General features: G+C 47.2%; 1 protein-coding gene across 1 annotated transcript; it reads right to left on the bottom strand.

Annotated features, from left to right (window-relative positions):
* Window positions 1–1815: 1815 nt before the first annotated feature.
* Window positions 1816–25654, bottom strand: CCER2 (coiled-coil glutamate rich protein 2). The gene is made up of 6 exons (XM_079985629.1): window positions 25382–25654; window positions 12762–12808; window positions 11645–11738; window positions 9821–9889; window positions 6740–7638; window positions 1816–2283 (listed from the first exon to the last, which is right to left on the bottom strand). The coding sequence occupies exons 1-6, from the start codon at window positions 25425–25427 to the stop codon at window positions 2200–2202; spliced, it is 1239 nt and encodes a 412-aa protein (XP_079841755.1). The 5' UTR covers window positions 25428–25654; the 3' UTR covers window positions 1816–2199.
* Between the last annotated feature and the right edge of the window lie 2201 nt (window positions 25655–27855).

Below are 27855 nucleotides of genomic sequence, written 5' to 3' on the forward strand. Positions count from 1 at the left end.
GCGCTATTAGCGGCTTTTAGCGGCTTATCAGCTAAGCGGATAAGCGGCTTAGAAAAAGGGGGGGAAAGTCGGAAAAACTCGCAAGACATTTCGTCTTGCGAAGCAAGCCCATAGGGAAATTCGTTTTGCGAAGTGCCTCCAAAACGGAAAACCCTTTCGTCTAGCGGGTTTTTCGTCTTGCGAGGCGTTCGTCTTGCGGGGCACCACTGTAAAGCAACCCTGAAGATCCTGGCATAGGGAGAACATCAGATGCCGTCAGAGCTGGCCTGCTGGTTGGCGAAAAGGACCCTGAAGCGCAGCTGCCAGGGGCAAAAGTGTAGTAATATCCAAAGGCAACACAATGACCAAGTACAACAATGCGATGTCAATATAAACTCTTTATATAATCTATACAAAACATAGAATATGCACTCTGCAAAACCAAATGAATACTCTTGATGGATTCTCTTGAAAACATAGAACCAAATAAACATACGGTAAGTCTTATAGGTCTCTGAAAATCTTTGTGGGCTATGCAGGGTCAGATTCTTATCAGGTGAAAACAAGCCTTTGTTTTATGACGTCCAACAGAAATGCTTCATAAACCCATCTATATGGTGGATGGAATTGTATAACAACAATTGCTATGGAGCATACATAACTTTATGACCACTGCTCCATAGCAATTGTTGTTATACAATTCCATCCACCATATAGATGGGTTTATGAAGCATTTCTGTATCCTTCTGCTGTGCTGAAGAAGAATTCCGCGAAACAGTGGATATATCTGAAATCACTGTTCACTATGTCTGTTTGCGGACCACTTTGGCATTGGACAGCGTTGGACATCATAAAACCAAGCTTTACGGCTTGTTTTCACCTGATAGGAATCTGACCCATTGCTTCTTTCAGAAACTTGCATAGCCTCTCAGAGACCTATAAGGCTTAACATTTATTTGGTTCTATGTTTTCAAGAGTATTCATTTGGTTTTGCGGAGAGTGCATATTTCATATATTTCATATTGTTCTATGTTTTGTATAGATTATATAGTGAGTTTATATTGACATCGCATTGTTGTACTTGGCCATCGTGTTGCCTTTGGATATTACTGATGCTTGTTTGCAACACAGGGGTTTAATTGTACGGGCAGAAGTGTAGCTATAAGAGCATTCTCGGACCCTCTTATCCAGGGCTGGAGAACTGCTACTTCCTCAGGTGCAGTGGTCCAGAGTCAGGTGTGGTAGTTGTGGTTGGAGACCCCTTACTATTTCAGCGACAGGGTCTCAGCCTCCAGCATCCTTGAGGGGACCTTCTTAGCCCCTGCATGCTCCGAAGCTAAGCATTCAGGAACACTGGAAACACAAAAAGTGTGTCGGTTTCAAGAGAAAGGTGTACAGGTTCTGTCAAGGACAATGGGGAAACTTCAGTCGCTCCAGAAGAAGATACAGGACCACTCCATATCATTTGTGAGTGCGTGTTAATGGGGAAATGGTGGACCTGGCTGAAAGGAGGTCCACACTGATAGCTGCAATGCATCCCTGATTACTATTCATTATGAAAGTACTGTATTTTTCGCTCTATAAGACGCACCAGACCACAAGACGCACCTAGTTTTTGGAGGAGGAAAACAAGAAGAAAAAAAATCTGAATCTCAGAAGCCAGAACAGCAAGAGGGATCACTACGCAGTGAAAACAGCGATCCCTCTTGCTGTTCTGGCTTCTGGGATAGCTGCACAGCCTGCATTTGACCCATAAGACGCACACACATTTCCCCTTACTTTTTAGAAGGGAAAAAGTGAGCCTTATAGAGCAAAAAATACGGTAATTGTATAAATCTAAGGAGGGGCCATGTGTCTATTTTGAAGGGACCCTGCACTGCTCAGAGGTGGCCGCTGTCAGGACTCCGCTTCCCATGAGCCCCAGCCAGGCTGGCCAATAGTCAGGGGTGTTTGGGAGTTGTAGTCCCAACAGCCGGAGAGGCAAGCTGGTTCCAGATCTCTGTGCTAAAGCCTGCCGGGGTGGAGGTTTGCGTGTGTGTGTGTTTCAAAAGCAAGGGAAAGCTCCTTTTTAACAGTCGAAAGCCAAGCTGGAGGGAGAGAGATTATATACAGGGATTGCTTATTAGGAGGTGGAGGGGAATTGGGCGGGCAGGTGGGTTCACAAAGACGCCACCTGCCTCCTTTTCTACCCTACCCATCTACCCACAAGGTGGAAAGGGACTACCCCCTCTTCAGCTCCTCCAGCTTCTCAGCTGCCCTCTTCAGCTCCCGCTCGATCTCTTCAAGCTTCTCCAGCTCCTGGACCTGGAAGGAGAGAGGATATTCATATGAGAGAGGAGCCGTTAGGCTGCGAAGGTAGGAGGGCTGGGTAACACCCTCCCTTTGATCCCTTTACGGATCTCGAGCCTTCAGGTTTCAGAAAGAGAAAGTTTCTGGTTGGAGTGCACTGCAGAATTGCTATTTTTTTTAAGCCACTGAATTCTCCCAGCTTCTAACTACGGGACTTTTTCAGCTTCTAACTACGGCATTTTTTTTCCTTTTTTTTTTTTTTTTTTGCATATAATTTTTATTAATCAACATCAGCAAACAAAACAAAACAAAACACATTAATTTCACATCGTTTTCATAACTTATTTCTCTTTTGGACTTCCCTCAGCTGTTCTGTAAATCATCCATAGTCATAATTTTAATTACACATTTCTCAAATTTATATTGACATTATTTATCTCTTTTTTCCTAATCCCTTTAGACAATATTTCTTGCTTTTTTACAGTGCTTCTTTAAATCCCTTAAGCGTCATCTGTCCTTCACTTAAATATTCCAGATATTCCACAAATTTCCCCCAGTCCTCGATGAACTTTTGGTCTCTTAAGTATCTAATCTTCCCTGTCAATTTATCTAACTTTGCGTAATCTAACAATTTCATTCTCCACTCTTCCACGGTCGGTATTTCTTGCTGTTTCCATTTCTGGGCCAGTAACACTCTTGCGGCTGTGATTGCATATCGAAAGAATTTGCAGTCTTTCCTTTTTATCTCATTTCCTACTATTCCCAACAAAAAGACTTCTGGCTTCTTTATAAATGTGTATTTTAAGATCTTCTTTAACTCATTGTATATTTTCTCCCAGAAGTCTTTCACTTTCTTACATTCCCACCACATGTGGTAGAAAGTACCCTCTTTATCCCTACATTTCCAACACCTATTGCATGTCTTGTACATTTTTGCCAGTTTTACCAGTGTCATATACCATCTATAGAACATCTTCATCATATTTTCTTTTAACGTCATACAAGCAGTGAATTTTAGACCCTCCTTCCATAGTTTCTCCCAGTCCTCAAATTGTATATTATGACCCACATCCCTGGCCCAGCAACTACGGCATTTTTTCATCTCCGCCAAGCTAAGCAGTTGGCTCCTTACCTCTCTCACCCTGACCTAGCCACTGTGATCCATGCGACGGTCACCTCCAGACTGGATTATTGTAACTCGCTCTACGTGGGGCTGCCCTTGAAATTGACCCAGAAACTCCAGCGAGTGCAGAATGCCGTGGCGAGACTCCTTACGGGGTCCTCGCCACGGGATCATATTCATCCAGTGCTATACCAGCTGCACCGGCTCCCGGTGGAGTACAAGATCAGGTTTAAGGTGCTGGTTTTAACCTTTAAAGCCCTATACTGCCTAGGAGCCTCGTACCTACGGGACCGCCTCTCCTGGTATGTCCCACGGAGGACCTTACAGTCTTCAAACAAAAACATCTTGGAGGTCCCGGGCCACAGGGAGGTTAGGCTGGCCTCAACTAGAGCCAGGGCTTTTTCGGTTGTGGCCCCGATCTGGTGGAACGCTCTGTCACAAGAGACTAGGGCCCTGCGGGACTTGACATCTTTCCGCACAGCCTGACCCCCTCCTTTGGCAATCCTCACGGAACTCTAGCCCAATGGTTGCCATGAATTTGATTATGAATTGATTTTAAAACGAATTGATTTTTGAATGCTGTGTTACTTTTATTGTTGTTAGCCGCTCTGAGCCCGGTGTCAGCTGGGGAGGGCGGGATATAAATAAAATATTACTATTATTATTATTATTATTATTATTATTATTATTATTATGGTACCTCGGGTTAAGTGCCTAATTTGTTCCGGAGGTCCGTTCTTAACCTGAAACTGTTCTTAACCTGAAGCGCCACTTTAGCTAATGGGGCCTCCTGCTGCTGCTGCGCCGCCACTGCACAATTTCTGTTCTCATCCTGAAGCAAAGTTCTTAACCCGAGGTAATATTTCTGTGTTAGCGGAGTGTGTAACTTGAACGTATGTAACCTGAAGTGTATGTAACCCAAGGTTACATACTGTATTATTATTATTTATTGTTGCTTTCTGGAGTGCCTGCTCAGGTTGCAAGTGAGATATTGAAGACCTATGCTACGCTGACGCTGGGTAAGTATTCTGTCTTTCTCACAATGCTGCGTTTCCAGAAGGTCTCGGGTTTATCGCTTCAGATTCCACACTCCTGCAAATTTCTTCCAGGTTTAGAGTACCTGTGGGGCCAGTTCGTCAGTGTTCTCCGTTCTCTTACCCCAGAGAAGATAACTCAGGAGAACTTAAGGAGAGCTTGCTGGATCAAACCAGTGCTGCCCATGTTGTCCAGCCTCCTGTTCTCACAGTAGCCTGTGGGGATCTAGAAGCAGGATCCGAGCATAAGAGCCCTGCGGTTTCCAGGAACTGGTTTTCAGAAGCATTGCTGCCTCTGGCCATGGCTAGCAGCCATGGATAGCCTTTCCCTCCATATACCGCATTTTTCACTCTGTAAGACGCACCAGGCCATAAGACGCACCTAGTTTTTGGAGGAGGAAAACAAGAAAAAAAATATTCTGAATCTCAGAAGCCAGAACAGCAAGAGGGATCGCTGCGCAGTGAAAGCAGCAATCCCTCTTGGTGTTCTGGCTTCTGGGATAGCTGCGCAGCCTGCATTCGCTCCATAAGACGCACACACATTTCCCCTTACTTTTTAGGAGGGAAAAAGTGAGTCTTATAGAGCAAAAAATGTGGTATTTGTCCAAACCTCTTTCAAAGCCATCCATGTGGGGTGGACATGTGAGAAAATGAAACACTTTTGGGAACAGATTTATAATGAATTGAAAAAGTATTTAAATACACTTTCCCGAAAAAGCCAGAAGCTTTCTTGCTAGGCTTGATGGGAGAGGAAATAAAAAAAGCAGATCAAAGGTTATTTATGTATGCTACGACTGCTGCCAGAACTTCGTTAGCCCAAAAAAGGAAAGTACCAGAATTGCCAACAATAGAGCAGGCGAAGATGGTTGATTATGCGGAACTCGCAAAACTGACCCGTGGAATCCGAAATCAGGAGGAAGCAAAATTCCAAAAAGATTGGAGGAAATTTATGGAGTACGTAAATAATAACTGTAGAAATTTGAAGACTCTGGCAGGACTGAAATAAATCTTACAACGTAGATAGGATTGGATACAACAAGAAACTGTGGGAAAGTAACTGACATAAGAAAACCTGTTGAAGGGAGGGAAGGAAGTCAGTGCTCGGCAGAGTGTGGGGAAAGAATATGGGTAAACGATTGTTGAACTTTACTGTATTTTATTTGTTGTATTAAATGAAACACCAATAAAAAAAGGATTTTTAAAAAAATCAGCCATCCAGGTGGGTGGCTGTCATTTGCTCCTGCAGGGATGAGTTCCACAGTTCATCTGACTCATTTAAAAGCGATTATAATAATAATTATTATTATTTATACCCCGCCCATCTGGCTGAGTTTCCCCAGCCACTCTGGGCGGCTTCCAATCAAGTGTTAAAAACAATACAGCATTAAATATTAAAAACTTCCCTAAACAGGGCTGCCTTCAGATGTCTTTTAAAAAGAAGATAGCTGCTTATTTCCTTCACATCTGAAGGGAGGGTGTTCCACAGGGCAGGCGCCACTACCGAGAAGCAGTGGCGTAGCGTGGGGGGTGCAGGGGGGGCCGGCCACACCGGGCGCAACATCTGGGGTTAGGGCAAATCCACGGGTTGGGGGCGCAAATCCACGGGTTAGGGGGCACAAATTACTTGCCTTGCCCCGGGTGCTGACAACCCACGCTACGCCACTGCCGAGAAGGCCCTCTGTCTGGTTCCCTGTAACCTCACTTCTTGCAATGAGGGAACCACCAGAAGGCCCTCAGTGCTGGATCTCAGTGTCTGGACTGAACGATAGGGGTGGAGACGCTCCTTCAGGTATACAGGACCGAGGCCGTTTAGGGCTTTAAAGGTCCAACGCTTTGAATTGTGCTTGGAAACGTACTGGGAGCCAATGCAGATCTCTCAGGACCGGTGTTATGTGGTCCTGGCGGCCACTCCCAGTCACCAGTCTAGCTGCTGCATTCTGGATTAATTGCAGTTTCCGGGTCACCTTCAAAAGTAGCCCCACGTAGAGCGCATTGCAGTAGTCCAAGTGGGAGATAACCAGAGCATGCACCACTCTGGCGAGACAGTCTGCGGGCAGGTAGGGTCTCAGCCTGCGTACCAGGTGGAGCTGGTAGACAGCTGCCCTGGACACAGAATTAACCTGCGCCTCCATGGACAGCTGTGAGTCCAGAATGACTCCCAAGATAAAAAGCACAGGTCCCAACAGCGACCCTTCAGAGACCTCCTCTTTCTACACCTCTCCGTTGGGGTAACTGTCCATCTGCTCCCCACCCTCTGCTTCTTGCTACTTAACCAACTCAAGCCTTATGATGGGAATGCAGCATGGTTACTGACCTCGCTCGGAGAAGTCTCCCTGTTCTCCTCTTCACGGCCACGATACCTGCCGCCCTTCAGATAGACGTCATCCTTCCAGTGCCTCTTCTTGAGGTCAAAGCCGGCCGGTTTGTGGTGATGCCCATGCCTCGCCTTGCCTTCCTTCTCCTCCTCCTTCTCCCCTCCTTCTCCCCATGGCTTCCAGCCTCCGTGGAGTTGGGCCTGGGAGTTGGAGATCTTCACACCTTTCTCTTCCTCCTCAAACTGGGCGGTCTCCTCATCGCTGGCCTTCTCGGCCACCCTCTTCTCCAGATCAGATCTCTTCTTCTCTCCCTCCTCCTCCTCCTCTTCCCAGTCCTTGTGATGATGGTGGCCATCGCTGTACCTTCCGTGGTGGTATTTCTTTGGCTCCTCTTCAGAGCTCTCCTCGTCCTCCTCTGACCTGAAGTGCCTCTTCACGTTCCTCTTCTCGTCTTCTTGACTTCCTTGAAGCATCCCCTTCCTGATCTTTGGAGGCCCAGAGCGCCTCTTCTTGATGTGCCCAAAATATTCCTTAGAAGACCACGTCTCTGAGGAGCTTCTCTTCTTCTTCCTCCTCGCTTCGTCCTCCTCGTCGCTCTCCTCACCCTCTTCTTCCTCCTCCATCCGCTCCTTGGCTTGTTCCTCCAGAGCCTCTCTGTTCTCCTCTCCTCGGGAGACCTTCTCTTCCTTCACCTTCTCCTCAGTCTTCTCCGTCTTCTCAAACTCTTTCAGCTCCTTCTCTTCTTTATTCGCCTGCCTGTTTTGCTCCTCTGTCTTCTCCAACGCAGCTTCTTCTCTCTGCTGGCCAGGCTTGACATCTCTCTTCTTCACTTCCTCTTGTTCCTCCTCTTCCCAAACATCATGGTTGCCTTCATGTCCCAGACGATGCTTCTCATTTTCTGCAGTGGGGATGAGATAATTTCAGGGAAGGCAACCGAAGGTGGGGGTGTTTTTTTGGTTTTTGTTTGTCTAGGACCCTCGTACCTACGGGACCGCCTCTCCCGGTATGCCCCACGGAGGACCTCAAGGTCCATAAATAGCAACACCCTAGAGGTCCCAGGCCCTAAGGAAGTCAGATTAGCCTCAACCAGAGGCAGGGCCTTTTCAACACTGGCCCTGACCTGGTGGAACGCTCTGCCTCATGAGACCAGAGCCCTGCAGGATCTGATTTCTTTCCGCAGGGCCTGTAAGACAGAGTTGTTCCACCTGGCCTTTGGCTTGGAATCCACTTGATCCCCTTCCCCTTTTTCCTTTTTCCTTTCTCCTACTGTGAAGAGGCTGCATCTTAATGTTTTAATGTTGTATTTTAATCTTGTTTTTTAAATTGTATTTTAATCAACTTGTTTTTATTATTGGTTGTTAGCCGCCCTGAGCCCGGTCTTGGCTGGGGAGGGCGGGGTATTTCTGGCGTCTGCGTCTGCACAGATGTGATTTCCAGCTTCTGCGTCTGTGCAGATGTGATTTCTGGCGTCTGAGTCTGCGCAGACACGATTTCCGGCGCCACAAAAGCGAGTCCTTGCACCGCACTGCATCAGTTTAGCACAGCGCGTGGGGGCTCACTGAGCAGGTGGCTCAGTTTGGGGGCAGCTCGTGGGCCAGTTACACGACCCCCATGGGTCGCCTGTGGCCCATGGGCCTTAGGTTGCTGACCCCTGGTTTAATGTGTTGGACAAAGGCTTGGGAGACAGAGGTTCTCCGTCTCGGCCATGACTCTCATCTTAGGAGAGCCACCCTCTCTCGTAGGGCTTTACCAACTCCACTGGCTCCCAGTGGAGTACAGGGTCAGGTGTAAGGTGCTGGTTTTGACCTTTAAAGCCCTATGCAGCCTAGGACCCACATACCTATGGGACCGCCTCTCCTGGTATGCCCTATGGAGGACCTTAAGGTCCACAAATGACAACATTTTGGAGGTCCCAATCTAAGGTGGTTAGATTGGTCTCAACCAGGGCTAGGGCCTTTTCAGTACTGGCCCCGACTTGGCGGAACGCTCTGTCACAAGAGACTAGGGCCCTGCGGGACTTGACATCTTTCCACAGGGCCTGCAAGACAGAGCTGTTCCGCCTGGCCTTTGGTTTGGACTCAGTCTGACCCTTATGTTTCCCTCCCCTTATGGTCTTGATCTATGGGCTACTTTTAAAATGAGGCTGCATTTTAAATTGCTTTTTAACCTTTATTTTAAATTGGTTTCCCCCCTCCCTTTAATGTTTTTACTGTAATTTTACTGGTGTTATCCACGCTGAGCCTGGCTCTGGCCGGGGAGGGTGGGGTATAAATAAATTATTATTATTATTATTATTATTATTATTATTATTGCCTAACCTACCTCCCGGAGGACAAGGGTGGCACTGTGGGTTAAACCCACAGGTGGGTGGGGTATAAATAAATTATCACCATCATCACAGATTCTTCACCCCTATTCAATCCACAGATTGAACAAACTCACTTTTCTAGAAATGTCCCTAAGTATTGTATCGCAAAACCTTTAATTGGCATCACATACAACATCAAAGGGACACGGGTGGCGCTGTGGGTTAAACCACAGAGCCTAGGGCTTGCTGATCAGAAGGTCGGCGGTTCGAATCCCTGCCACAGGGTGAGCTCCCGTTACTCGGTCCCTGCTCCTGCCCACCTAGCAGTTCAAAAGCACAAAGTTCAAGTAGATAAATAGGTACCACTCCAGTGGGAAGGTAAACGGCATTTCCGTGAGCTGCTCTGGTTTGCCAGAAGCGGCTTAGTCATGCTGACCACATGACCCGGAAGCTGTACGCCGGTTCCCTTGGCCAATAATGCGAGATGAGCGCCGCAACCCCAGAGTCGGCCACGACTGGACCTAATGGTCAGGGGTCCCTTTACCTTTACCTTACCTCCCAGGGTTGTTTGGAGGATAAAATGGGGAGAGGTGTGCCACCTAGAGGTACTTGGAGGAAAAAGTGATAGTAAAGAAATAAATAAATAAAAACCAAGGTTCCCCGGCACCCTGGAGCTGGCACTAATCTCAGCCCTTGCGAAACGGATTCCAAGGTTCAGAAAGACATTTCCTCGACGGAATGGGGAATGGCTGGATTTGGCTAGCCTGTTTACCTTGATGCGTGAGTTCCTCCAGCTCCGTCAACAGGTGCTGATGGTGAAGCATGGCAAGGACTCTCTCATCTGAAAACAGACAGGGTGCCAATTAAAACTCGCAGCGAGTATCGTGGATTCCAGACATCGCACACATGACGTTCGGCTTTGAAGGCCGGCAGGAACGCCAGCCAAGTGCAGAGGAGTCGCTCCAGTCGTTCAACCTCAGAAAAGCGCCCCGGCCTCTGCTAAGGGACTACGGCCGCATCTGCACCATCCATGTAAAGCACTGTGATTTTAAAGCACTAAGTGATTCTCAGCTTTAGAACAGGCATAGGCAAATTCGGCCCTCCAGCTGGTTTGGGACTACAACTCCCATCATCCCTAGCTCACAGGACCAGTGAACAGGGATGATGGGAATTGTAGTCCCAAAACATCTGGAGGGCCAAGTTTGGCCATTCCTGTTTTAGACAGTCATGGCTTCCCCCAAAGCATTCTGGGAAATGTTGTTTGTTAAGGCTGCTGAGGGGCTTAACAATCAATACATTTTCCACATGTAATCCTGGGAACTGTAGCTCCATGAGGGGAAATAGGGGTCTCTACTCTCAGCAGGGAATTACAGGCTGCCGGGTGGTGTGGTTTGAGATAAAAGTACAGGTGTGTGCCTTTGTGTGTTTCGCCACCGTCCATTGCGGCCTTCACACCCTCCAGATGTTTTCGACTACAACTCCCATCAGCTCGGACCAGCAGGGCTGATGGGATTTGTAGTCCAGAATGTCTGAAGGGAAGCAGGTTAGAATCATAGAGGTTGGTCAAGGCTGATATGTTGTAAGCCACGGGGGTATAACCATCTGAATAATAAAGAGAGGTTAGGACAGTTTAGGCCTGTTGTCCCGTGAGAAACGATTGCACAGAAGAGGCCCTGATAAAGCCTTCCCTGTTCTGTGGCAATTTACCACACAAACAGGGCCTCCTTCGCGCTTGCCCCTGTCCACACAGTCTCCCATCCTAGTGGTGGTAGCTAAGCAACAGAGAGGCTGTTGCCAGGTAACACAATTTTCTGATAGCTGTTGTTAGGCAACAACAACCGAGAGCAGTGGCTCCCTCTGCTGGTGGTTGCTGGAAAGATAGGGCTGCCCTGTGTCGTCGTCTTCCTGCTGCTGCTGACGGTTGCCAGGCAACACAGATGCAGCAGGGCCTTGCCTCTTTTTGGCAACATTCCACAAGCGAGGAGCCACCACTAAAAAGGCCTACAGTGGTGCCTCGCAAGACGAAATTAATTCGTTCCGCAAGTTTTTTCGTCTTGCGAGTTTTTCGTCTTGCGAAGCACGGTTTCCCATAGGAATGCATTGAAAATCAATTAATGCGTTCCTAGGGAGACCGCCTTCAGACCAGATCCGGGGACAGTCTGTCCCCGGACCTCTTCTGAAGGCTGGCGGGGGGAGAATGACTTTTCTCCCCACCGCCAGCCTTCAGAACAGCCTTCTGAATGTTGGCGGTGGGGAGGAAAACCTTCCTCCCACCGCAAGCCCCGGGAACAGAGGAGAATCGCTGCGCGCCTTCTCCTCTGTTCCCGGACCTCCCACCGCAAGCCTTCAGGACAGGTGCTGCGCTTCCCCGCTGTCCCCGGAGATTTCCCTATGGGCTTTCGTCTTGCGAAGCAAGCCCAGAGGGAAATTCGTCTTGCGAAGCCGCTAAAAAATCGGAAAACCCTTTCGTCTTGCGGGTTTTTCGTTTAGCGAGGCATTCGTCTTGCGGGGCACCACTGTATTTTCACATTACATTGAGGGTGTGGGTATTTGCAGACACCGCTTAAGAAGTTTGACCACACGGATCGTAACTTACCCTCTCTAAGTATCTTCGTGCATTCACTGGTCACCGGAATTGGGCTGGGTCTGGAGAGGGTGTCTGCGAGGATTTCGCTGATGCACTTAGTAACCTGGCAACAAAAAACAACCCCCCAAAATGAACTGGGGTCTCTCTCTCCCTTTTTCATGCGTCGATGTAACTATATTCCTCCACAACTCTTGTGTCTCAAACAGCTCATTGACAGATGACAGTTCAGTGGTAAAGCAGAGAAATATCAACAACCTCAGATATGCAGATGACACAACCTTGATGGCAGAAAGTGAGGAGGAATTAAAGAACCTTTTAATGAGGGTGAAAGAGGAGAGGGCAAAATATGGTCTGAAGCTCAACATCAAAAAAACAAAGATCATGGCCACTGGTCCCATCACCTCCTGGCAAATAGAAGGGGAAGAAATGGAGGCAGTGGGAGATTTTACTTTCTTGGCCTCCATGATCACTGCAGATGGTGACAGCAGCCATGAAATTAAAAGACGCCTGCTTCTTGGGAGGAAAGCAATGACAAACCTAGACAGCATCCTAAAAAGCAGAGACATCACCTTGCCGACAAAGGTCTGTATAGTTAAAGCTCTGGTTTTCCCAGTAGTGATGTATGGAAGTGAGAGCTGGACCATAAAGAAGGCTGATCGCCGAAGAATTGATGCTTTTGAATTCTGGTGCTGGAGGAGACTCTTGAGAGTCCCATGGACTGCAAGAAGATCAAACCTCTCCATTCTGAAGGAAATCAGCCCTGAGTGCTCACTGGAAGGACGAATCCTGAAGCTGAGGCTCCAATACTTTGGCCACCTCATGAGAAGACTCCCTGGAGAAGACCCTGATGCTGGGAAAGATGGAGGCCAGAAGGAGAAGGGGGCGACAGAGGACGAGATGGTGGGACAGTGTTCTCGAAGCTACCAGCATGAGTTTGACCAAACTGCGGGAGGCAGTGGAAGACAGAAGTGCCTGGCGTGCTCTGGTCCAGGGGGTCACGAAGAGTCGGACACGACTAAACGACAAACTACACTTCCCAGAATTCTTTGGGGGAAGCTTAAAGGTATAGCACATATAGGGTCCCATATAGGTGACATGACCACCCCACCCTTTTTCCTGTTCTTACCTTTTCGTCCTCCTCCGAGAGCTGGGTGGGTAACGGCAGCGCCAGGGCTGGAAAAAAAGAGAGAGTTATCTCTTGTTTGTTTGGTCAGAAATATTCACACGTGACTGGAGCTTTGGAGCATAGAGGATGATCACCTCAGTATAAACATGGAACAAACAACCACCCTGTGAGGTAGGTCACTGTTAGCCTTAACTTCCCCTCTGTAAAATGGGAGAGACAATATCTTGCCTTGCTCCACCCTCTAGTCTCTGCTTCTCAATTTGTATTGTATATGTACTGTGGCTTGCCATGCTTTTATTGATTATAGTTTAGAAATTATATTTATTGTAACTGTTGAGTGGATTTCTGTTTAACTTTTATATGTTGGCATTATTATTTTATACAATTCTAATGATTGTTGAATGTTAACTTTTTTGACGTAGGTTGCTTATTTTAAAGTTCCGTTTTATTATCACATTTTTGTACAGTGGCACCTCAGGTTAATAACTTAATTCGTTCTGGAGGTCCGTTCTTAACCTGAAACTGTTCTTAACCTGAAGCACCACTTTAGCCTATGGGGCCTCCTGCTGCCGCTGTGCTGCCGGAACACGATTTCTGTTCTCATCCTGAAGCAAAGTTCTTAACCCGAGGTACTATTTCTGGGTTAGTGGAGTCTGTAACCTGAAGTGTCTGTAACGTGAAGCGTCTGTAACCCGAGGTTCCACTGTATTGCATTAAATTGCTATAAGATGTACATTTTTTGTTTCTTCAGCTTGTAAACCGCTTTGAGTATTGTAAGATAGAAAGACGGTGTGCAGTGGTACCTTGGGTTACATACGCTTCAGGTTACATACGCTTCAGGTTACAGACTCCACTAACCCAGAAATAGTGCTTCAGGTTAAGAAGTTTGTTTCAGGATGAGAACAGAAATCGTGCAGCAGCGGCAGCGGGAGGCCCCATTAGCTAAAGTGGTGCTTCAGGTTAAGAACAGTTTCAGGTTAAGAACAGACCTCCGGAACGAATTAAATACTTAACCCGAGGTACCACTGTACAAATTAAAAATGATTGATTGATTGAATACCTTTTGCTCAATGTCATGTATCAATAAACAGAGATGGGACTTCTGGACCCCACCAATTCCGGACCCCAACAGTTCAAGCAGGTTGATCAAATATAAAAAGAAGGCAGGGTTTATGTTTCAGGTCGATAGTCCAGCTAGCCCACCATCCTACTCTCACAGTGCCCATGGGAAACCCACAAGCAGGACTTGAACCCAAGGCCCCTCCTGCAGCCCCAACTGATATCCAGAAGAATCATTTGCTTCCACCTGTGGAGGCATAGCTAATAGTCGTGATGGCTAGCAGCCATTGATGGCTTTCTCCGCCATTAATTTGTCCAATGCTCTTTGAAAGGCTCTATAGGTTTAAGATGCTGGTTTTAACCTTTAAAGCCCTATATGGCCTAGGACCCTCGTACCTACGGGACCGCCTCTCCTGGTATGTCCCACGGAGGACCTTACGGTCTTCAAACAAAAACACCTTGGAGGTCCTGGGCCACAGGGAGGTTGGTCTGGCCTCAACCAGAGCCAGGGCTTTTTCGGCCGTGGCCCCGATCTGGTGGAACGCTCTTTCACAAGAGACTAGGGCCCTGCGGGACTTGACATCTTTCCGCAGGGCCTGCACGACAGAGCTGTTCCACCAGGCCTGTGGCCAAGGCATAGCCTGACCCCCTCCTTCGGTAATCCTCATAGAACTCTAGCCCAATGGTTGCCATTAATTTGATTCTGAATTGATTTCAGAATGAATGAATTTTAGAATGTATTTTAATTAATTGTTGGTGGTTTTGTGTAAACTGTGTTACTTTTATTGTTGTTAGCTGCTCTGAGCCCGGTTTCAGTTGGGGAGGGCAGGATATATATATATAAATAAATAAATAAATAAATAAATAAATAAATAAATATTATTATTATTATTATTATTATTATTACAGTGGCACCTCAGGTTACATACGCTTCAGGTTACATATGCTTCAGGTTACAGACTCCACTAACCCATAAATAGTGCTTCAGGTTAAGAACTTTGCTTCAGGATGAGAACAGAAATCGTGCTCTGGTGGCGCGGCAGCAGCAGGAGGCCCCATTAGCTAAAGTGGTGCTTCAGGTTAAGAACAGTTTCATGTTAAGTACGGACCTCCAGAACGAATTAAGTACTTAACCCGAGGTACCACAATATTGTTGTTGTTGTTGTTGTTGTTGTTATTAGGTTGATGGCCATTGGTGCCTCTTGTGGGTGTGAGTTCCATAGGTTAACGATGTGCTGAACTATCGAGACATACAAGCGGCTGTTTCAGCAGAGGGTTCCCCACCAGCTCCACCTCTGCATGTCAAAAGTTCTTGCCAAAGTTCTCTCCGCTCTTAAAAAACAACAACATGGGAGGCGTTCTTTAAACACCCCCTTGGCTCTTTGCAAACCTCGCCTTTTGATCTCTCCAATTTGCTCCTCCAAACGTTTGTTATATCACGCCGTCAATGCACAAAGCATTTTGCAGAACAAGGACAAGTGAGAAAAGACAGCTCTCTGCCCCAGGAGCTTGCAGTCTAAATAAGAAAGGAATTGAGGGGAAAAGGAAAGGAAAACAGCAGAGGAGAGCCTGGGCTTTTGAAAAGCAGTATTATCCGTTTTGCCTTTGTGTTGTCTCAGGTGCTGAAGGAGGGAGACAATGACAGAGCGAAAGAGACTCAGCCTGTGTCCAACCTGTGCAGGTGCAGGGCCACCTCTTCGCTTCCTCGCTCTTAATTTTGCCCACTAAGCCTGGCTTATTAAAATTGCAAGGGGAACAGCTGTTCACCGATGTTTAAAAAATGACACATATTATGCCCAGGAGGCACACAGCATTGTTAATCCTGGTACAGCTTGTTCCTAATTGTCTTGCAAAGAATGAGCGCGTTCTCCAGGTCCTAACGTTGCCAAGAACCTGGGAAACGTTTTGTCATTATTATTATTATCTAGAAAAAAAAAAAGTTTAAAAGGAGCTCCTTTCTTCGCTTAGAAATGAGTGTGTCCTTTGTGATGCTCCAAGGCTGAAATGCCAGCTTCGGCTTAGGTTTTTGGACCACTCTCAGGCCAAAATGCAGAAATGTAGCAGTGATTTTTATTTTATTTCTTAGAATTCTCCAAAAAGTATTGTTCAGCACAGGAGGGGAAGTTGGCATTTTGTAGATGGAATTTACTCCCCATCAGAACAAAACTAACAACTTATTCTCCTATCTTTCTCTTTTAACCTCTTTTCTATTCTTTCAATTTCTTCCTTTTTCCTTCTCTATTCCCCCCCCCCGCGTTTTTATTGTACAGTGGTACCTCGGGTTACATACACTTCAGGTTACATACGCTTCAGGTTACAGATGCTTCAGGTTACAGTGGGACCTCGGGTTAAGAACTTTGCTTCAGGATGAGAACAGAAATCGTGCAGTGGCAGCAGGAGTTCCCATTAGCTAAAGTGGTGCTTCAGGTTAAGAACAGTTTCAGGTTAAGAACAGACCTCCAGAACGAATTAAGTTCTTAACCCGAGGTCCCACTGTAGCTATATAAAAGTCTTTATTTGGTTTTTTTAAAAAGGGAAAATATATCAAGTTTTGCATTTTTATAAACCTTTTAATTATATAATTATATATAACCTTTCATTATATATAACCTTTAATTTTATAATTTTATATTATAAACCTTGATAAAATTTAGGTTTTGTTTTTTTTTAAAAGAACCAAAACAATGGCTTTACTGGAAATCGATGTTGCAGCTAGCCAATGTTGTGAACTTTTTAATTTTTAGAGGGAAAAAACGTTCACTTTTTAAAATAAACGTCGGCTGAATCCCAGCAGGTCCCGCGTTGAAGGTTCAAGGTGTGAACCTAAGAAGATGATGGGATTAAGGAGTCTTCAAGGGATGATCTGGCAATCGTCTCTGCCCACCTGCAGCAGGCTGGAGACAGAGAGAGAGCCTGGTGACTTAGGGAGATCGAATAGTGATAAGTTGTTCAGGTGAGCTGATTCTTCATCTTGCATAAGGCTATTACATAACCCTGGATGCAGCACAACAACAAGGAAAGGGGTGGGGTGGGGGAGTGATGCTGAACAAAGAGAGAGTGGAAATTGTGTAGTGCAAGGCTGTTAATGCCAAAACACAGCCAGTAGCTGCCACCTCCCATTTCCTTTACAAAAGATGAAAAATACATTATCTTTAACTCAGCTACCACTAGGTATTGTTGCAGACGAGGCTGGAATTGGTTCCCTATTTGATGGACAGCTGCAGGCACAGCCTGAACGAGAACTGGGGAGTCAGCCAGCTCTGCACGCAAACATACCCCAAGGTAACTTTAACATCACTGTGGGTTAAACCACAGAGCCTAGGACTTGCCGATCAGAAGGTCGACGGTTCGAATCCCTGCGACGGGGTGAGCTCCCATTGCTCGGTCCCTGCTCCTGCCAACCTAGCAGTTCGAAAGCACGTCAAAGTGCAAGTAGATAAATAGGTACCACTCCGGCGGGAAGGTAAACGGCGTTTCCGTGCGCTGCTCTGGTTCGCCAGAAGCGGCTTAGCCATGCTGGCCACATGACCCAGAAGCTGCACGCCAGCTCCCTCGGCCAATAAAGCGAGATGAGCACTGCAACCCCAGAGTCAGTCATGACTGGACCTAATGGTCAGGGGTCCCTTTACCTTTACCTTTAACATCACTACAGTGTTACATACATAGTGTTACATAGGCTTCAGGTTACAGACTCCGCTAACCCAGAAATAGTACCTCGGGTTAAGAACTTTGCTTCAGGGTGAGAATAGAAATTGTGCGGTGGCAGCGGGAGGCCCCATTAGCTAAAGTGGTGCTTCAGGTTAAGAACAGTTTCAGGTTAAGTACGGACCTCCAGAACGAATTAAGCACTTAACCCGAGGTACCACTGTATTATTTATTAAATGTACATACATACACCAACATGTTCTCCAGTTGGAGAACAGCCTTTACCAAAGGTATCATGGACTTTGAAGACAATGAACTCAGGACGCAAGGGAGAAACGCGCTAAGAGGAAGGCACGCTTCGCAAATCCACACCGTGATCAACTCCCACCCAGGAACCAATGTCCCCACTGTGGAAGGATGTGTGGATCCAGAATTGGCCTCTACAGTCACTTATGGACTCACTGTTAAGACCGTGTTTATGGAAGACAATCTTACTGGGCTACAAGTGATCGCCAAAGAAGAAGATGACATACATACATATTTATAATCATACAGCCAGGGTATGCCTGGGGGGTTATGATAAGATAGGAATCTGCCTTATGCAGAATCAAGCTATTGGTGAGCTGGCAAGCACCCAGGATCTCTGTCCAAGCTCTTGAGATGTTCCTTGATTGAAGATCAACCTGAGACCTTCTGCAAGCAAGTGAGGTGCTCTGAGGTTGTCCCCAGGGTGGTTGTTGTTGCACAACAGAGTCTGATCCAGAGATTCCTACACACACAACATGCTCTCAGTCAAGGTGACATTGCAAACAAAGCAGAGGGAATCGGAATTTTAACCAAGCTGCACTCCCAGAACTAACTTTAGATCATCCCAGTTGATAAGATGTAGAGCACAGAGTGATGGTCCCTTTCAGCTAAGTTTAATTTGGTGGAAACCACATTCTAGGAAGAGTAATCCAGCCACCGCTTAGAGATCTGCCAATCTCTTTATTTCTTACATTATATCGCACCTCTCTTTCAAGGAACTCGGCCTGCTGTACGTGGTTCTCCCTCCTCCCCAATTTTCTCCTCACAACAACCCTGCGAGGTAGGTGAGGCAGTGACTGCACCAAGGTCACCCTTCGTGGCTGAGTCGGGATTTTAACCCTGGGCTCCCAGTTCCTGGTGAAAACCTCTAATCACTACACCACACTGCCTCTCTAAGACAAATTGACCTGGAACCAGGCAGGAAAGTGGATCCTGTTACTGGGCTGTGAGCTTTCACCCATGTGTGCCCAGCCTCCAAATAAGATCCCCTTCAAAATTAGGAGGCCGGGAGGCATATTTCACGGAGCCCTGAAATCCTGGAGAGGTGCTAGAATTTTGCTGGCCAAAAATTGGAAATCAAATGAGACATCACCTTGCCAACAAGGTTCGTATAGTTAAAGCTCTGGTTTTCCCAGTAGTGATGTATGGAAGTTAGAGATGGACCATCAAGAAGGCTGATCGCTGAAGAATTGATGCTTTTGAATTTTGGTGCTGGAGGAGACTCTTGAGAGTCCCATGGACTGCAAGAAGATCAGACCTCTCCATTCTTAAGGAAGTCAGCCCTGAGTGCTCACTGGAAGGACAGATCCTGAAGCTGAGGCTCCAAGACTTTGGCCACCTCATGAGAAGAGAAGACTCCCTGGAAAAGACCCTGATGTTGGGAAAAATGGAGGGCACAAGGAGAAGGGGACGACAGAGGACGAGATGGTTGGACACTGTTCTCGAAGCTACCAGCATGAATTTGACTAAACTGCGGGAGGCAGTGGAAGACAGGAGTGCCTGGCGTGCTCTGGTCCAGGGGGTCACGAAGAGTTGGACACGACTAAACGACTAAACAACAACAACACCAACAGTGGAGGAATGGCAGATGAAGATGATGGATTTCTCGGAGCTAGCTGACCTAACCGAAAGAGTCCACGACCAGAAGGAGGAGGAGTATCAAGAAGAATGGAAGAAATTTAAAGATTATCTAGTTAAATATGTTAAGATAACTTAAATAGAATTACTTGCGAGTAACAGATTGGCGTAGGATTTAAATATGTGATGTTGTAGAATACTGTGGATAAAAGTCAAAATGAAAAGAAAGAAAGATGTTAATTGACGAAGTAAATTTTATGTGAAAATAGTTTTGGTAAACTGCTACAATGACTTATTTGGAAACTCAGCCAGGGGGATTTGAAGAAGTCACCCAACAGCTGTTCGACAGTGACAGTGAAGTCACCCAAGAGCTGTTCGCCAGTGGAATTTGCTGCCAAGGAGTGTGGTGGAGTCTCCTTCTTTGGAGGTCTTTAAGCAGAGGCTTGACAACCATATGTCAGGAGTGCTCTGATGGTGTTTCCTGCTTGGTAGCGGGTTGGACTCGATGGCCCTTGTGGTCTCTTCCAATTCTATAATTCTATGATTCTAATGATAACAAAAGTGGGAGTATTACAGCCAGGATAAATGTTTGTTTCTTTTTTTGATGTCTTCTTTTGATGTTTGTTGATATGTTTGTTATAAATTTGGAAAACTAATAAAAAAATTTGAAGAAGAAAGATAGAAATCCTAGAGAGGTGATGCCAGTCAGTGCAGACAGCAATGAACTAGATGGGCAACAGTCTCGCTTAGAATAAGGCAGCTCCCTATGGATAGCTCAGTTGGTTAGCGCTTGGTCTGATAACACCAAGGTCGCTGGTTCAATGCCCATATGGGACAGCTGCATATCCCTGCATTGCTGGGTCTCCTCCAACTCTACAATTCTTTGTTTGGCGCTGTGGGTTAAACCACAGAGCCTAGGACTTGCCAATCAGAAGGTCGGCAGTTCGAATCCCCGCGGCGGGGCGAGCTCCTGTTGCTCGGTCCCTGCTCCTGCCCACCTAGCAGGTGCAAGCAGGTGCAAAGTGCAAGTAGATAAATAGGTACCACTCCAGTGGGAAGGTAAACGGCATTTCCGTGCGCTGCTCTGGTTCGCCAGAAGCAGCTTAGTCATGCTGGCCACATGACCCGGAAGCTGTACGCCGGCTCCCTTAGCCAGTAAAGCGAGATGAGCACCGCAACCCCAGAGTTGGTCATGACTGGACCTAATGGTCAGGGGTCCCTTTGCCTTTTTATGAGAGGAGTGGTCTTGAAGTTGCCCATCAGCAAGGTAAAGGACTCCTGGATGGTTAAGTCCAGTCAAAGGCGACTATGGGGTTGCGGCACTCATCTCGCTTTCAGGCCGAGGGAGCCGGTGTTTGTCCGCAGCCAGCTTTCCCAGTCATGTGGCCAGCATGACTAAACCACTTCTGGTGCAAAGAAACACCGTGACGGAAACCAGAGCGCATGGAAACACCGTTTACCTTCCCACCGGAGTGGTACCTATTTATCTACTTGCATTGGTGTGCTTTCGAACTGCTAGGTTGGCAGGAGCTGGGACAGAGCAACGGGAGCTCACCCCTGTCGCGGGGATTCGAACCGCCCACCTCCAGACCGGCAAGCCCAAGAGGCTCAGTGGTTTAGACCACAGCGCCACCTGCGTCCCTGTAGCATCATCAGCACCAAGCACTTGGACAGCACATTGGGCAGGTACCCAAGACTTTGGATTGGTACAAGCCCTCCTAGATAGAGTGGGGTAGTTGAGGCACCTGCAGGAGGACATGGGTATCAGACACACAGTTCCCCGGCAACATGGACAGTGCTTAACAGTTCCAGTTTCAACCAGCTTCACTCCCAAGCCAGTCTAGATGGAGGAACTGAGCCAGGAAGAAAATGATGGGAGTGAGAAGGGAGCATTCCGATAACCATCACCAGTCAAGGTGTAGCTCAGTGGTAGAGCTCAGTGCCTTGTACGCAGAATGTCTTGGGTTCAACCTCAGGCATTCCTGGTTAATCAATCCCAGGGAATAAGTGTGGCGGGGAGGGGAACTTCTGGAGAGCAGCTGAGAAGTCGGAGAAGTCAGAAGTTGGCTAGATTGACCAACGACATGACTTATCTGCCGTGCTTTTTTCTGGGGGTGGACGCATACCCCTAGACATTTTGTGAATCTAAGTTTGGCCTCATTGAGGGGCAGTACAGTGGTACCTCGGGTTAAGTACTTAATTCGTTCCGGAGGTCCGTTCTTAACCTAGGCTGTCATTTTCAAATCCATCCAACCTCCTTTGGGGAAGGTTCTCTGGCAGGGTGGAAGGAGAAAGAACATGCCCATGTGAAGACCACCTGGTGGAAACCCTTACACATATGGTTCTCAGTTGTAAACTATATGCTGATCTCCACCAGCAATTTCTAGATCAACTCTGTATCCCCAAATGGAAACCAGAGTCGGAGGTCATACATTTTCTATTACTGGGGAATGATCAGGAGCTCACCAAGTTAGTGGCTAAATATCTCTGCAGTTCTTAATTCGTTCTGGAGGTCCATTCTTAACCTGAAACTGTTCTTAACCAGAAGCACCACTTTAGCTAATGGGGTCTCCAGCTGCTGCTGCACCGTCGCTGCACAATTTCTGTTCTTATCCTGAAGCAAAGTTCTTAACCTGAAGCACTATTTCTGGGTTAGCGGAGTCTGTAACCTGAAGCGTATGTATCCTGAAGCGTATGTATCCTGAAGCGTATGTAACCCAAGGTACCACTGTATTTGGTTTTTTGTCGTGGAAATACACAGCAGACGTCTGATCTCTCTGGAGACCAAGAGATGTGACGATAGACTGCTCTGCCTCCTTCTGTTCTGATTTGTTTTCGATGTTGTATGTGATGCCAATAAAAGGTTTTGTGATACAGTACTAAGGGACACTTCTAGAAAAGCGAGTTTGTTCAATCTGTGGATTGAATAGGGGTGGAGAATCTGTCTTGATGGTGGTGATGATTTATTTATACCCCACCCATCTGGCTGGGTTTCCCCAGCCACTCTGGGCAGCTTCCAGCAGAATATTAAAATACAACGATTCTGTATGCAGAAGTTCCCAGATTCAACCCCAGCAACTCCAAGTAGGGCCTGAAATGCTGGAGAGCTGCTGGCGGCCAGTGCAGACAATGCTGAGCAACATGGAACAATGGTGTGAGGCAGCTTCCCGCATTCCTGTGTCTTATTGTAACTTGCTCTACGTGGGGCTGCCCTTGAGACTGACCCAGAAACTCCAGCGGGTGCAGAATGCCGCGGCAAGACTCCTTACAGGGTCCTCGCTGTGAGATCACAATCACCCGGTGCTTTACCAGCTGCATCGGCTCCCGGTGGAGTACAGGATCAGGTTCAAGGTGCTGGTTTTAACCTTTAAAGCCCTATACAGCCTAGGACCCATGTACCTACGGGACCACCTCTCCTGGTATGTCCCACGGAGGACCTTACGGTCTTCAAAAGAAAACATCTTGGAGGTCCTGGGCCACAGGGAGCTTGGTCTGGCCTCAGCCAGAGCCAGGGCTTTTTCAGCCGTGGCCCCGATCTGGTGGAACGCTCTGTCACAAGAGACTAGGGCCCTGCGGGACTGGACATCTTTCTGCAGGGCCTGCAAGACGGAGCTCTTCCACCAGGCCTTTGGCCAAGGCACAGCCTGACTCCCTCCTTTGGTAATCCTCACAGAACTCTAGCCCAATGGTTGTCATGAATTTTATTTTGAACTGATTTTAGAATGAATGGATTTTAGAATGCTGTGTTATTTTTATTGTTGTTAGCCGCTCTGAGCCCGGCTTCGGCTGGGCAGGGCAGGATATAAATTATTATTATTATTATTATTATTATTATTATTATTATTATTATGGGATGGGCAGTAGCTCAGAGACAGAGCATCTGATTGCCTGCAGAAGCTCAAACCCCGGTGGCCCCTCCAGGTAGGGAAAGTCTCCCGCCTGAAACCCTGCCACTGCCAGTCCGTGCAGGCAACACTGGCCTGACTCATTAAAAAGCAGCTCTTCTTCGGTTTCTGTTGCTTGCCCTGTGCAGGGAGCAGGTGATCTGCAGAAAGATGTTCTGCATAGCAGAGAGCTCCAAAAAGCCGAAACCAAGTCAAATGGCTGGCGGGCAGGCTAGCACACATACACACACACACACACACACACAGAGAGAGAGAGAGAGACCCTTGTGAATTAGATGGGAATAAAAAAACACCTTGCCAGCTCTGCATGTGCTCATCAGCCAGAGCCTGATCACAGGCAAAACTCTATCCATCAAATTCTCTCCCAGGCAACCCTATTCAGAAACTCTACACCACTCGGCAGCAGCAGCAGCTGACAGCCCAGGGGAAAGTAATCAAATTAAGAGTGATATACATATATATCAGGGTAGAAATAGCAGGTGGGCAGTTTCCTGGCCGCAGCTGGCCCCCAATGGCAGTATCAGAACAGAAATGTGTGTGGGGTTTTTTGCAGAGGGGAAACGGTTTAGGAATTATGGTCGCCCAGTATTATTTATATAACAAACCTTTATCGAAACAGGTAAATGTACAGATGCAAAACAGAAACCCAAGGCGGTCATCTCTGTTTAGTTAGTGCCTGCCCCCCGTATGATAACACAGTCCGCTAGTGGTGTTGTGATATGGTAATCTCACAATTTCTTTTGCCTTTGCCTAACACACCACACACACACACACACACACACAGAGAGAGAGATTCCAGCTGTGGGGTATCATTTGTACACTCTATAATGTTTTCTTTCCTGGAAATCTTGACTTTTGCACAACACACACCCCCTCGCCCACCTTAGAGAAACTTTGTGGCAGAGCTGGGAGTGAATCTGGATATCCCCGGGACAGCTCTACCCAATACACCACACTGCCCAACCCCCTGATCAAACCTTTTGGCCATTATCCAAAGCACAGTACAAACAGCAATTGCCGTGCCACACAGGAAGCTGTTTTAGTGGTGTGTGTTTCAAACTAAGCTCATGATTAGGGCTCAGGGACCTGCTGTTCAAAATGTGTTTGGTGGTGGGTGAGATTCTTTTAAAATGCACTATTTAATCATAATGCTTTTGGAGCTTCGCTAGCGCCTTGGGTCCTGGCCACAAATACGGTAACTAGGAAAGTAGCCGAGGAATCGCTGTCCAGGGTTCTGAAATCATTAGAGGGCAGAATTGCCGTCCAAGTTCCTAAGAGCATTCATTTACCTTGCGTTTCGAGAGGTGATTCTGCCCTCAAATAGGAGGGAGGAAAACATCTCATATTTTTAAAAAACAAAAACGAGTGGGAAACGAAATATGGACACCAGCTTGTAGCTGTCATATTCCAGATGGCACTGCAAAGGCACATCTTTGGAAAGGCTGAGCTGAAAAAATAGGGGAGGAGGGATCCAGGAAGGGAAAATATGACAAGATCACCGGGATCTCGTGGAGAAAATGGTTACAAATAAATGGAGAGGGTCCAAATCATGTTTGGAAAAAGTCCAGCTAACTTTTCCTGGTAAGGAAATTTTGTAGACTATGCTTACATTGTCTCTAACTCTTTTTGGCACGGAGGTTGTGTTTCGAGTCGCTTCAACCAAGAACAAAAACTAAGCTGCAAAGATCTCGGAGGAATTTTGAATGCCAAGCTGCTTGTGAGGTTGGCTAAATCCTGGGGGGAGCCGTGAGGTTTCTCTGGACATACAGTATGCAAGAGAGAGAGATTTAAAGTCCAGAGGAGGCGAGATGGTGCAGTGAGGTTGAGCTCAGCTGAGCATAAATAACCCCCTCCAAATAATAATAATAATAATAATAATAATAATAATAATGGGGGAAACTTTGGCCGATCAAACCGATGGGGAGAGAATTGAGTTCCTTTAAGAGATGCGAGTGTTGGGAGAGAAGAAAGCAGAACATCACTTTCCCGGCTAAGCTATACAGAGGCTTTTGGCTCATTCTGAAATCAATGAACACCGCGTGGGTTTCAATGGTCCTGTTCCGTGCAAGGCTAGCATCAGATGCAACCCTCCGTCCCAAGGTACATCCGAGCCCTTGCCAGACTTACCTTGGCAGGAGAAGAGGAACAGGAGCGAGATTCTGCTGGAAAGCATCGCTGAGGTCCTGGAGAGATGGATCTTTCTCTCTCTCGCTGGTCCTTTTTTCAGAGGAGGGGAGATCAGAGATGCAGGAAAGAGTTTGAAGCAGCCGCAGATGGGAAGGAGAACAGGGGGAGAGAGGAGGAGGAGGAAGGAGAAGCAGAAGGGGGTGGATGTCCTTGGACGCTGAAGGACTTTCTTTGTGCACAAGAGCAGAAAACCAGCCGAGGTGCCTCTAAGGCAGCCAGGAGGGGGGATTTTAAATAGGGGGCAGGACGGGAGGAAGTGATGTCACGCCTGCTCCCTACAGAAAGAGGGCAGGAATTGTTTCCTTGCCTCCCTGGACAGGCGTTGTTCCACACGCGCAAAAAAAATGTCCTGGTGGTTAATTTGTGCAAGATTTCTCTTTGTGCTCCTGAACTGCTGCGGGTTCTCTCCTGCCTGCTCTGTCTCCAGCTGGAGAGTCAAAGAGGCGCATTTGAGTGGAAACCCGCCCCCCCCCCCAAATGTGCACCTAACAATGCAGCTAAAAAACAAAAACCGAATAGGAAATATTAGAGGGAGGGTTGCAGTTTTCTAGGATTTTTCACCTAGCACCCTTCTTCCCCACGCACTGACGATGTGCTTTAGCCTTCTCCGCCAACCCGGTGCCCTCTTCCAGGAGCTTCTGTACTACAATTCCCATCAGCCCTCAGCCAGTTAGGGGCTGGTGGGAGTTGTAGTCCAACACCCCCCCCCCCGTCGGAGAAGTGGCACGGAGAAAAGGTGTTGCAGGGGTAAATAGTTTATTTTTCTCCCTTCTTTTATTTTTTTGTTAATTCATTTTTATTAATTTTCCAATACAGTGGTACCTCTGGATGCGAACGGGATCCGTTCCAGAGCCCTGTTTGCATCCTGAAGCGAACACAACCCACATCTGCGCATGCACGGGTCACGATTCACTACTTCTGTGCATGCGTGTGACATCATTTTGCGTGCCTGCGCAGGCACGAGCGGCGAAACCAGGAAGTAATGTGCTCCGTTACTTCCGTGTCACCGTGGCGCGTAACCTGAAAATGCTCAACCTGAAGCACATTTAACACGAGGGGCGCGGGTGGTGCTGTGGGTTAAACCACAGAGCCTAGGACTTGCCAATCAGAAGGTTGGCGGTTTGAAACCCCGCGACGGGGTGAGCTCCTGTTGCTCAGTCCCTGCTCCTGCCAACCTAGCAGTTCGAAAGCACCTCAAAGTGCAAGTAGATATATAGATACCACTCCGGCGGGAAGGTAAACGACATTTCCGTGCGCTGCTCTGGTTCGCCAGAAGCGGCTTAGTCATGCTGGCCACATGACCCGGAAGCTGTATGCCAGCTCCCTCGGCCAGTAAAGTGAGATGAGCACCACAACCCCAGAGTCGGCCACGACTGGACCTAATTGTCAGGGGTCCCTTTACCTTTACCTTTTATGACTGTAAAAAACATCTAATTAACATATCAAATCATAATCCAATTAAAATAAAGAACTAAAATAAAAAAGACTAAATTATCATCCTAATTATAATTATTTATTTTGGGGGGCTTCCCACAGTCTGGAGCTTGAAGCATATCCAAATCTCAGTTCTGTCTCTCCTCGTTGTTTCCATATTTTTGACATCTCGATTTTAACACTTTATTTTCTCCCTTTCAAGACAGGTAAAAGGAAGGAGCTCTTCACAGAGATAGTTAAACTGTGGAACTCACTCCCACAGAAGGCAATAAGGGCCACCCACCTGGATGGCTTAAAAGAGAGGATTAGACAATGCTTCTGAATACCAGTTGCTGGAAACCACGAGGGAGCTCAGCCTACACTCGAGTAGGATCCTGGCAGAGACACATGCCCAACTGGCATGTTCTCTCCCTCCTGGTCGATTCTTCGGGAGCTTCAAAAGCTTTCTTCAGCCCGAACATCACAGCAACCGATGCCAACAGACTTAGGGATCCGCAGAGTTTGCGCAGTTGTGTAACAGACCTCAGCAACTCAGCATTTTGGCTAATCTACTTTATTTACATATAAACACACACGGAGCACTGCAACACGGCTCCCTCTCTCTCTAGCATCGGACAGCAAAGAGAAAAAACAAAGGACAATAGTCCCACTTCACAGAACACAGTAACACAAACATCCTGTCTCCGTCACTTCCCACTCTGTGGAGTCAAAACATACACTGTCATGTGAAAGACAACAATCCCATGACTGCAGTCACGGAGCAGGAATTCTAACAGGGAAGAGGGGCTCTTGTGGTCCCATCCTGCTTATGGGTTTCCCACAGGCATGGTTGGCCACTGGGAGGACAGGATGCTCAACTAGATGGAACCTTGGCCTCATCCGGCAGATCACTTCTTATAGTCTTATGTTCTTGGGACAAACTTGACTCTTGCAATTTGTTTTATTTTAAAAAAGTGAAAGGATGACCTGGCTGGAAGTCA

The sequence above is a fragment of the Podarcis cretensis genome, assembly GCF_951804945.1.
Source record: "Podarcis cretensis genome assembly, chromosome: 8".
Taxonomy (NCBI): domain Eukaryota; kingdom Metazoa; phylum Chordata; class Lepidosauria; order Squamata; family Lacertidae; genus Podarcis; species Podarcis cretensis.

Coding starts and splice junctions, on each gene's coding strand:
- CCER2 (XM_079985629.1), bottom strand. CDS start 25,427: ATGCTTTCCAGCAGAATCTCGCTCCTGTTCCTCTTCTCCTGCCAAG. Junction 9,890..11,644: donor CACGAAGATACTTAGAGAGG/GTAAGTTACGAT, acceptor GTCTGTTTTCAG/ATGAGAGAGTCCTTGCCATG. Junction 7,639..9,820: donor GGAGGAACTCACGCATCAAG/GTAAACAGGCTA, acceptor TCCCCACTGCAG/AAAATGAGAAGCATCGTCTG.